Source organism: Saccostrea cucullata, unplaced genomic scaffold (assembly GCF_032062105.1).
Source record: "Saccostrea cucullata isolate Sc308-1 unplaced genomic scaffold, CSIRO_AGI_Scuc_v1 ctg1200, whole genome shotgun sequence".
NCBI classification, from domain to species: domain Eukaryota; kingdom Metazoa; phylum Mollusca; class Bivalvia; order Ostreida; family Ostreidae; genus Saccostrea; species Saccostrea cuccullata.
This window is the reverse complement of record NW_026923920.1, coordinates 190153-201577: the sequence shown is the minus strand read 5'-3', so window position 1 is coordinate 201577 and position 11425 is coordinate 190153. Positions and strand designations below refer to the sequence as shown.

The following is an 11425-nucleotide window of genomic DNA, read 5'->3' as shown; positions in this document are numbered from 1 at the left end:
CTCACGGATGTTGAATTAGTAGGCCTCCGGTCTGCAGCTACAGCTTGTATAATGTCCTTATCTTATGCTCTGCCCTGCACACTTTCTTCTAATCCACATTGTCGACATGGATATCTACTGAGGCTTTCTGCATTTCCGTGCTTCGCCCTGGTCTGTGGTGTATTTCAAGATCGTATGTTCCCAAAAACTCAATCCATCTAGCTAGTTGCCCTTATGGATCTTTGAAATTCATAAGCCGTTTTAAAACACTATGATCTGTTCGCACAATTGTTTTGTGGCCGTAAAGATAATGGCGAAAATGTTGGCAAGGAAAAACAACAGCTAAGAGCTCTTTTCTTGTAACACAATACTTGCGTTCACTCTTAGATAATTATGTCTGACTAGCGTAAGTTATGTTCTTATTCGTTTCACTCAAACGAACATAAAACATTTATGAAATAAACACAAACTCGTGAAATACTAGTAGGATATGAAGCGCTCTGAAAGTGCAGTTTAATTAATTCACACAATACATATAATATCTCTTTGTCCTCATCAATGTCCGAATTCTACAAAATAGAAAATAAATATTTTCAACAAGGTATAAATCTAATATAACATTCAAAACTAAGCAATGGGCGGGTGGGTGGGACTAATAAGACTGCACGAAATAGAACCTTCGAATGGCTTTCCCTATACAGAATTTCTTTCACGGTCAGTAATAGCCCGTGCTATGAATATTTATGTCACCTGACTAGGTGACCATTCTAACAGCCAATAGATGACAAGAATAAACAAACACAAACACGTGTTTGCGTAACATTAATAAATATGTTTATGTTCTTATTCGTTTCACTCAAACGAACATAAAACATTTATGAAATAAACACAAACTCGTGAAATACTAGTAGGATATGAAGCGCTCTGAAAGTGCAGTTTAATTATTTCGAAGATAAAGAAGATTAGAACTGAAACGAATATCCTAAATGCCCAAATTCTTAGTAACTGAAAGTTTTTCAATTTGGTTTTCTTTAACATAACCATCTTTAGAATTTTCCGACCTCCACCGCCCATGCTTTTTAAACAGTCTGTCGCTAACACCTGCGGCGGCTGCGGAGGTAGCGCCACCTGATCTCAGACTATGGACACCAAATTTACACTTGTCTAAACCAATCTTTTCAAGTGAATCCAATATGATTTCTCTTGCTCTTGTATAAGAAATTGGACGATTATCCGATCTCAGTTTATAAGTTTGGGATTTTTTACAAAATGACAGAGATCTAAACAAGAACAGAGGAGAATGCATGTCAGCGTTTGACAATTTTAAAAACTTTTCCAACATATTTACAGGACAGGTATCACAAAATGTTCTAGCAATACAAACTTTATGACCAGTTTTATAAACATCTGTTTTACTTTTAACAATGTTAATTTCTACACAATTAGTCTGTATACAGATATCTGAGTAACGAATGTTAACTATTTCTGAAAATCTCAAAAATCCTGCAAAACCTAATAGGCACATACACAATGTTCTTAAATTGTATAAATTTCCATCCTCTCCAAATGTAGAAACCAGAGTTTTCAAATGTTCAGGCGTTATAGGCTCTTTTTTAATCACTGGTTTTGATGTCTCTCTAACTCCCCCTTCCTTAACAGTTTTTACCAAAGCTGAGTCACAAGGATGTATATAACCTGCTAGGCTATGTGCCCAACTGATGGCATGTATAGCTGAATGTATTGTGCCAGACGATTTACATTGTTTTGCTAAATGTATAATATATAGTGCAACGTTGTTTTCCGAAGCAGGAAGTGATTGAATCCCAGGGTTAAAGCTGCTACAACACTTACAAAAGGTATTAAAAGCGTACCTGTACTGTTTTGCTGTATTTTCGGCCTTAGATGTTACACAATATCTGGGTAGTTCAGAAGCAAGTTCCGCTAGACGATGATCCTGTAATCCACAATTAATTCCCGTCCATCTGTCCACTTTAAATATATCTGAAAAATGTGTTTATTAAAGCAAAAAATTAGCATCTTCTAACTTTAACATATTATATGGTGTATCAGGACCTTCATCATCTGCAATACACCCTCTCTGATGTACCAGGACCACTTGTCATCTGCAATACATCATCTATACATTTGCCCAGCTCGGCAAAAATCTTTGTTTAAAGTGTACCAGGGCCTAAACCATCTGCAATACACCATCATAAACTACTAATTTGTAGCGTCTAAACGTACCACAAGTATTCCAGAGCCAAAATATATAGAACCAAATAGACAGTTCTTGTTCTGACCTTGACTGATTATCTCACTTGTATCTTTAAACAGTAACACATCTTTCACATACGCCTTATAAGACAGTTCTAAATCGAATAACATTGGCCAAAAAACAGCTGAGGGCCAGTTAGGTACAATCAAAATACCATATGCTTTGCAATCTAATAAATGTTTTATAGTAGAAACTATCAAATGAATGGGAGGAACTAGCCAGTTGTTTTCGCCCACCCAATTCTGTGTAAAACAATCTACAGCCTCTGACTCAGGATTCCAAAATTTTGAGTTGTATCTAACAAGTTTACGATTGTTATAGTTTGCGAATCTATCTACAGAGAAAGGACCAAACATAGAACTAATAAACTCAAAAAATTCATTAGTAACTTCCCAATCATCGTGATCAATAATTTTACTGAAAAAATCTGCCTTTTCATTTTCTGATCTCGGAACCCATTGAACATCGAGGGAAATTTTGTTTTCGGCACACATTTTGAAAATATTATATGCTAAAACTTGTAAGTGATGCTTCATGCTACCAGAGTGTACTATTTTCGCACAACTTTGATTATCTGTAAACCACTTTACTGTCATATTTTGTAGTTCTTTCTTAAAAGAAGCCAGCGCCAATTCTATGGCCTTCAACTCTCTCCATGTAGAACTCATAGTTTTCTCATGTTCTTTCCACATCAAATGGAACACCTTAGAATTAACTTCAACAGTATATGCACTAGATGCTGAATTACTTGCATCTGAATAAATGATTACGTTTTTTCTTTTAACAGAATGTAAAAATCTTGTACTGTCACAACGCATACATTCTACCCAAAATTTTAGTTCTTCAAACACTTGATCTTTATGCTTGAAAAATAGCTTAGAATCCCATGATTCTTTCAAAGCAATTTCCATAGAAGAAAACCTTGTCATAATATTGCAAATGTTACCCATTACTGGAGTCATAGAAATGATCTTCCCCACTACTCTTGCAAGTTCCCTCGCTGTTACATCGGGAAAATGAGTGATAGTTTTCTGTAGACAACAGATAGCATCATCGATTCGTCTGTCTGGAACTGAAATAGAGAATAGATTTGAATTCCATGTTAAACCTAACCATTCAATGACTTGTGTTGGTATAAAATGTGATTTCTCAACATTAACCACCAGATCAACTTCTGACAACGTTTTCTGAATAAATTGAGAATCTAAAAGACATTGGTCCTCAGTACAAGCGAACGCCAAACCATCATCTAAATATAATACAATCATAATGCCATTTTTTCTCAAGTATTTCACGATGGGTCTTAAGCATTTAGTAAAAATGAATGGAGCTGACGATAGACCAAAAGGGAGAACCGTATAGCAGTAATACTTGTTTTCCCACTGGAATCCTAAATAAGTTTGATAATTCTCAGCTATATCTATGTGATGATATCCTGATTTCAGATCAAATTTAATACAGTAAAAACCCTTTTCAAAATAATCTAATGCCGTCTTCCAGTCTTCAAATTTTATTTTATCATACTTGACATATTTATTTAGCCTACTTAGATCAAGGATCAATCTCTTTTTATTTTTGTTTTCGGCGACACTCAGTGGACTACACACAAATGGCTGAAAAGGAACTTCTAAAATACGTTTGTTTTCCATCAAATCTGAAATTTCTGAAGTAACAAATTCAAAATTGTTAATAGCAGACTTGTTATTTTGAAAACACATAGAAGGAGGATTTGAAACGAAAGGAATTTCATATCCAGATTCAATAACTTTTAAAATAAAAGGATTTGTGCCAATTTCTCTCCATTTACTAACATTTCTTTTCAAATTGTACTTTATCAATGACATTTGTTTTGAATTATTTTTCTGAAGGCATTTCACCTGGCCAGCAAGAGTAGAATAGCTTGTATAACCTGTATACTTATCATTGACTTTGTGACTTGTTTTTGGGGCAGTTGGTTTTCCAGTGTCCAGTGGAAAAACAGTTGAAGCATATGTCGCTGGGCTGTGGTTGACGCCTTGTGAGTTTGCCACGAAAGGGCTGCTGCTGATATGTATATGGCTGAGATGTAGCAGTAAAGGAAGAACCAGAAGTAAGCTGGGCTGCCGAGCCTGCCGCTGCTGACGCTGTAGAAGCTCTGTAGGAGCCATACGGGTGGAAACGCTTGTTCTGGGTTTGCCTTTGCTGCCTAAGGGCTCGGTTTTCAGCGCTTCTAATTTTCTTCTCATCGTCAGAGTTGTCGGCAATTTCTCTGGACTGATACTCGTTTACTGTCTTCCACCCTGCAGGAGATGAATCGGCAATACGAATGTATTTCTGGCGCGTTTTCAGTTTTTTCCGCAATTCGCCTATTATTAACACTGATTCACTGTCTTTATTTTCGAGAGCTCTTATCTCTAGTTTTTCTAGACCCTCAAGAATTTCAGCATTAAAATCGTACTGAGCGCGATTCCCTTCAGATTTAATCTTAAGAGTAGAGTTTTCTTTAAGTTTCTTAGCAATGGACTCCGACTGTTCTGCTTTAAGCTGACCTGAAAGGTTTTGAAACTGTGACTGCAAAACTCCTGTAACAAGCTTCACCACGTCCGAAATATCCAACGGAGGATTACTACCAGTAGTTTCCTTTGTAACTTTCTTATTATCATTAGTCTCTAGCAAAATTTCGTCTCCAGAATCGCCCATGACAGAATATGATGAATGACGAAAACGTGTTGACTGCACGAAATAGAGCCTTCGAATGGCTTTCCCTATACAGAATTTCTTTCACGGTCAGTAATAGCCCGTGCTATGAATATTTATGTCACCTGACTAGGTGACCATTCTAACAGCCAATATATGACAAGAATAAACAAACACAAACACGTGTTTGCTTAACATTAATAAATATGTCTATTACTCTGACCTGACCTTCAATATTTTGTTAAAGCACTGCACCTAATCCTAGCTGACTAGCATCAGTATCAAGAATAAAAGGCAGGGGAAAATCCGGATGTGCTAGTACAGGAGCATTTACAAAGCACTTCTTGAGCTTTTCAAAGGCTTCTTGGGCATCTGAGGTCCATTTAAACTCTCTTCCCTTCTCAGTCAACCTGAACAAAGGTTTAGCTATTGAAGAGAATCCAGCAATAAATCTTCGATAGTAGCCGCATAACCCTACGAATGAACGAACTTCACTGGCATCAATTGGTATTGGCCATTTCATAACAGCAGTTACTTTCTGAGGATCAGTATGCACTCCCTCACCTGAAACTCTGTATCCAAGAAACAATACTCCTTTTTGAACAAAGTGCATTTTGAAGCCTTTACCTTCAGTCCATCATTTTGCAATTTATCAAATACCTGCTCCAGGTTTTTAAGCGTTTCTTCAAATGTACTTCCGAAAACTATTATATCGTCGATGTATTCTAAACAGATTTTGAAGTTTAAGCCAGCGAGGACAGTTTCCATTAGCCTTTCAAAAGTGGCTGGACTGTTACACAGTCCAAACGGCATGACAGTAAAATGAAACAACCCACTTCTTATCACAAAGGCGGTTTTTGGTTTATCGGCTTCTTCCATTTCCACTTGCCAATAACCTGAGTGTAAGTCCAAAGTGCAAAACCAAGAAGCACCTCCCAGGCGAACTTGGCGAATCATTGATTCGGGGCAATGGATACGCATCTTTTACACAGGATGAAAAGCCAGGTTTCCCAAATTTGGAAACCCGATGGAAACATATGGGAATCGTGACATCAGTAGTTTCCATATAGTTTCCATTTTAGGGAAACCACATAGTAGTTTCCACATAGATTCCAGACATGGAAACAATCAACCTGTGGTTTCCCGTAAGTTTCCCAAGATAGGAAACCATGGAAACATACCCCGGTGGTTTCCACATAGATTCCCGACATGGAAACAATCAACCTGTGGTTTCCCGTAAGTTTCCCAAGATAGGAAACCATGGAAACATGCCCCGGTGGTTTCCATGTAGATTCCCGATATGGAAACAACCAACCTGTGGTTTCCCGTAAGTTTCCCAAGATAGGAAACCATGTAAACATGCCTCAGTGGTTTCCATACAGATTCCCGACATGGAAGCCACCAATGTGTAGTTTTCCCCATGTTTCCCAGGCAGGGAAACTTTGAAAGTATATCTCAATACTAACCACCTACCTTTTATTTTACAAAAAGTTAAATATTTAATTATGTTACCATATTTTTACCAATTATAGAAATATTTCAAAAGTGTTTACATGCTGTATCAAAATAATTAACTTCAAACAGTTAAAGTAACTAGATGTGTATTTCTGTGTGATTAATTTAATATTTCAGCACTGTGAACGCAATTCAATTTTAATTTAATTTTATTTAACTGAATTTTATTTGATTTTATTTAATTTTGAATTTGATTTATCACATAAGTTTTGGTAAACTCGTATAGAATGCGTGAAGTGGAATAGAAAAAAAGTAAGTGCATGCAGTTATGTAGAAATCAATCATTTCCGATCCCACTTTCTTGAAGCTGTCTATGATGAATGTTCCTTTGAAAAAATGGAAGAGCTAAGGAAGGGTACATTTAATGAAATTATTTACAGAAAAGGTTTACTAAAAAGATCGATTAAAAAGTAAATAAAGAAATATGTCAAGTTACGATTACTGATTAAGGACAGGTGGGACGTTCCTCAATAAATTAATTAAATTTTTTTCCAATATTTTGCAATTGACATTGAAGAATTATTTTTACATAATTACATGTATTCACAAGACATCAAGGTACCTTACCAGGCATTTGTGTTAGATACCAGAGGTTGGCATTTCTTATATACCGGGGTAATCCGTCAGGAAAAAAATACTTCAGTTGGTTTGCCAAAATTACATTTTTAGTGTTTCAAGTTTTTAAATACAAGTTTAGAAAGTGATAAAGATTTTGTTTTAATATGAATTAATATATTAATATAAACTGGTCAGATAGGAATTATTCATCGAATTGGCTGGGGTTGAGTATTATCATACTAGTATTTTACTATTAATAGTGAATATTGTTTTTTTTTTTTTTGTTTTTTTTTAATTTATTAAATTATTATTTCTATTATTGGGGATGGGTGGGTTCCTTTTCATTTTTTCCTTGAGAAGCCCCCCTCCCCCTTCCAAAAAAAAAAAGCTTTTGAAAAAGTCACTATGGTCGGCCTGTGTAATTAGGGACACCTATCCTCACGTGCCATTTCAGGTGGAGACACGTGCCGCGAAGACACCTGTCACTGTGTATTTTTTGTATATTCTATGTGAATTGAGACGGTTTTGTACCTAAAGGGAACAATGGGCTGTTGTCGAGCATGTACACACACAGTCTCCGACCGAAAATTCCTTTGAATTAAGATGATGATTCGTGTTTCTTTTATCATTTAAAAAATTGTATATTCCATAAATTAAGTTATACAAGAAAACATATTTATAAAATAACCTTCATTTAAGAAGTTCAATGAAAGAACAAACTATTTAGAATTTTTATTTCAATTTTCATTACTGATTTAAAATAAAACTATCCTCTTTAGAAATTAAATAATTTTCTATAGGTATTGAATAGATCTTAATTCTCGTTGTGTATAATTATTATATTAAATCAGAATGACGTTAATAGATCAATGTGAAATCAAAACTGTATTTAATATTGCTGATGGGTTTTTGTGTGAAATTTGTAATCTAACGTACTACAAAGACATTTATTAGATAAATGTTTATAATGTAATTCATCACATAAAACGTTTTTTTTTCTTTCCTTTTTTTTTTGTTTAAATATGTACGCAGATCCCCGTGTAGTAAACGCCTGCACTTTTCGCATGAAATTACAATGTAGGGTCCTAAATGCACATACATTATATTTAACAAACTTTAAAATTTTCAGCCATTTTTTTTTCTCCAAAGGCCATTGCTCTAGATAAAGAAAAGTCTATAATATTTTGCATGATCTTGTTTTCCTTAAGAACAATGGCTTTTAAAGTAGTACATGCTAACGCAATCTATTAAAAGAATTAATTGTATAATTAATTCATTGTATAATTGTCACGATTGTATTTTTGTGCAGTTTTTGTTGATTTCATTCTATAAAGGTATGAAGTTTGTCAATACTTCTACAAACATTTCTTTATCTATGTTGTACACTACTTTATTTTTATTCGCCGACATGCTACTCTTTCTAAAAAAAAAAACTTGCGTGACTAATAGACTCGATCTTCAGGCCTGTAGGAAAGTTATTTCCATTAGAGTAATAAACTAACTTTTATTTTTACTAACATACCTTACCAGATTTCTTAACGAAAAAAAAAACATTAAAGAAATACAGGGCGGGACCAGCTAAAGCTGTATGCATAAGTACAGTCCTGCACATCAACGAGTATAGATGACTTTCGACATAATCTTTCCCATGACTTCGCTTATACCAATCACGACTAAAATACTGAATTGAAATACTGTTATATTTTCCTGCCTTTGATTAGATGTTAGTTTTGTTCCACCTAGAGATATAACTCTCCTAAGAAAAAGGTTTTCACCATTCTGATTCATTTAACAATTTTACGTGTTAAAATGATGTGGGAAATTTTTTTAGCTAAAGGCCAAGGAGTTTAAAGTACAATGTACATGTTACAATTAGAGAAAAGTCTAGCAGGTCCACCAGTAATATTGATAGCAGGCTCAAAATCTAATTAAACCCCGAAAAGGAGGGAGTTCAATAAGTAATTTAACCCCCCCCCCCCGAAAAAAAAACACAAGAATTTATTAGCAATGAATTATTAATCACCGAACTTTTCAATCATCAATATTGAAATAAAAAAAAAAACTATTCTTGATAATCATATTATAATTGCAGCTCATTTTCATGCCTTTTAGGATTCCTGTGGAAAGTTCACAATAAAAAAAATGTGCTTTTAAAAATTTAACATCTTTTGGTGTGACATTATAAATTCATAATCATACATGTAACAGTTAAAAGAAGCGGGGAGAGGGGGGGGGGGGTACTTTCAGCAAGGACGGCCACTACCAACAACCAAGCCCCGAAACCCATATCCCGAGGGCAAATAAGTTGAGGTGTCAAGCAAGAAACAATTTTTTTTCTCCTTTTGCCTCATGTATTTAAGGTAAAGATCCATACCATGCTATAGAAATAACGGACCTACAGATTTTGTTGAAACTTTTCAGAATCTTAACTGAGTATTTGTCCTTTCCAGATCAGTGTAAATTTTGGGGTCAACCGGGCCTCCTTCTGAAAGGATTGTTACTAAAAATAGACATAGTCTCGTGAAATTACGGAAATGCAGTAATTAAGATATTTATGCTAGCTTTCTAAAATTAAAAGCAAAAGAATTTTTTTAACATATGAATTATAGAGAAAATATGCTTGTTTAACGGTTTAATTGTTTTTTTAATCTGCTGATCCACCTAATATTACTTTCTAGGGCGAATTAAACATATTTAGCTAAAAATTATAAAGTTCATTACTAGTAAAAATAAAATTGCTGTTTGATATTCTAACTACAGATTTCTTTTTAAAATTAACACGTTATTTTCCAATAGTCCCTCCCTTATATGGCATAAAAATTAAGTGGGGCAGCGGGCATCAAACAAGAAAATTTCACATTTTTATACCAAATTTGCTGAAAAATGATTATTTGAAAAACCTTTCTAACATCTACACTTTTATGATTTGGGTGCAAAAATTGCTTTAAATATTTAAAACTATCGTTAATAGAACATTAATAAGTATGGTTTAAATTATAAGTTGAATATTTAATGCAGAGACAGCCAAGAATTCGTTTTCATGAGTCACAAGCATAATAGTAATCGGGTTCAATCTTCGTAATATTCTATATACCGTTAATGCGCATGTGTGACGTTATGACGGAAATGAAAGAAGAAAATACTTTCAGTTTCAACATTGGTCGTTTGGATGCGATTTTTTTGATTAAAAAATGAGAGTAGTGGCACATTTAACTACTTTTTGTGTCTATGTAATACATTTTTCGCTATTCATAGATACAAATAAGTGGTTTGTTTGCCACATCTTTTTAACGTCTGGTTTCTGATCATGCCAAGAAAACCTTAGCAGTCTGTCCGGAGAGCGAACTCAGTAAAAGCCGAATTAACGTTAATCTGTGAAACTCCCCAGAGAGATGTTGGCGAGGCAATTAATGTCAGCAGTTTTGAGGGAGGGATCTTAAGTTTTACTGGGTTTAAAACATAGGTACAAAACTAATTATTTGGAAGCCTTTGTACCCCTTCTTTTTTTTTCTTTTCTTTTTGTTGTTTTTTTTGGGGGGGGGGTCATATTTATCAAATACTGTAAGAAAAAAAGTAAGTTAAAGAAAAACAAAATTATTAATTATAGCAAACTAATTCGTCAGTAGAAATAAGCTGTCTTTCAATTTTTTACGTAATTCCATATAGTTTTTTTTTTCCTGAGCATAAATTAACGTCGGGTACGATGAACATGGTAGTTTTGGAAGTAGCGCGCGTCGAATTATGGGAAAAAGGGGTACCAGATTCCCGGAAGTTGACATCATTTCCTGGTTAAACAAGAGGGGAGAGGAGTACTAAATGGGTAGAGGTATCACACCGGTAATTAACCAATCAAAATGAACTTAGTCAAATGTAGGTCCATACATTTAAAAATTGATTTTCCTTTCTTTTGAGACGTTTTTCTATTCTCTTCCAAGCCATTTTTACAACTTTGGTACCTGTGCCTATTAAATTTTATGTACTTTTTGAACAGATAAAGGTTTTCGACAGGAACTATTTTTTTCCCGGGAATAGGAGGCTACTTCCTGCGGTACACTCGGAATGTTTATAGACACATTGAAAACACGTGGATTTGAGGGTAGCCCTGTTTACAGATAGAAAAAGTCAGAAAATGCCGTGTAGGTACCGTTTTGTGTGTGAGAGTGTGTCAGCTAGTGTGACAGGTAATGTTTAACACCTCCTGCTAGATATTTTTTCAAGTAAACAACTACCAATTTTTTTTAAAGACTTTTTATTCTATATGGAAATTTACAGTCAAAACAATTACCCGTGTGACGCAACCTGATTGGCTATGTTAATATTTTCATTTTAATGTAAAAATATCACTGATAGAAATAAATGGTGGAATATATCAAGTTTATTTTCTTTAACTAAGAAAGCTGAAAACCTATGATCCCCCCCCCC

At 34.6% G+C, this 11425-nt stretch overlaps 1 protein-coding gene and 2 long non-coding RNA genes across 3 annotated transcripts; 1 reads left to right on the top strand and 2 right to left on the bottom strand.

The window, feature by feature from the left end:
• Positions 1 to 474: 474 nt before the first annotated feature.
• Positions 475 to 3309, bottom strand: LOC134265273 (uncharacterized). Its single transcript, XR_009991713.1, has 3 exons — positions 3201 to 3309; positions 1851 to 1980; positions 475 to 548 (listed from the first exon to the last, which is right to left on the bottom strand). It is a non-coding gene; the product is annotated as an uncharacterized LOC134265273 (long non-coding RNA).
• An 865-nt stretch (positions 3310 to 4174) lies between these two features.
• LOC134265274 (uncharacterized) lies at positions 4175 to 4953 on the bottom strand. The gene is made up of 2 exons (XM_062747515.1): positions 4783 to 4953; positions 4175 to 4533 (listed from the first exon to the last, which is right to left on the bottom strand). Exons 1-2 carry the CDS (start codon positions 4931 to 4933, stop codon positions 4175 to 4177), a joined length of 510 nt encoding a protein of 169 aa, XP_062603499.1. The 5' UTR covers positions 4934 to 4953.
• A 5359-nt stretch (positions 4954 to 10312) lies between these two features.
• Positions 10313 to 11425, top strand: LOC134265270 (uncharacterized). The gene is made up of 2 exons (XR_009991711.1): positions 10313 to 10873; positions 10995 to 11425. It is a non-coding gene; the product is annotated as an uncharacterized LOC134265270 (long non-coding RNA).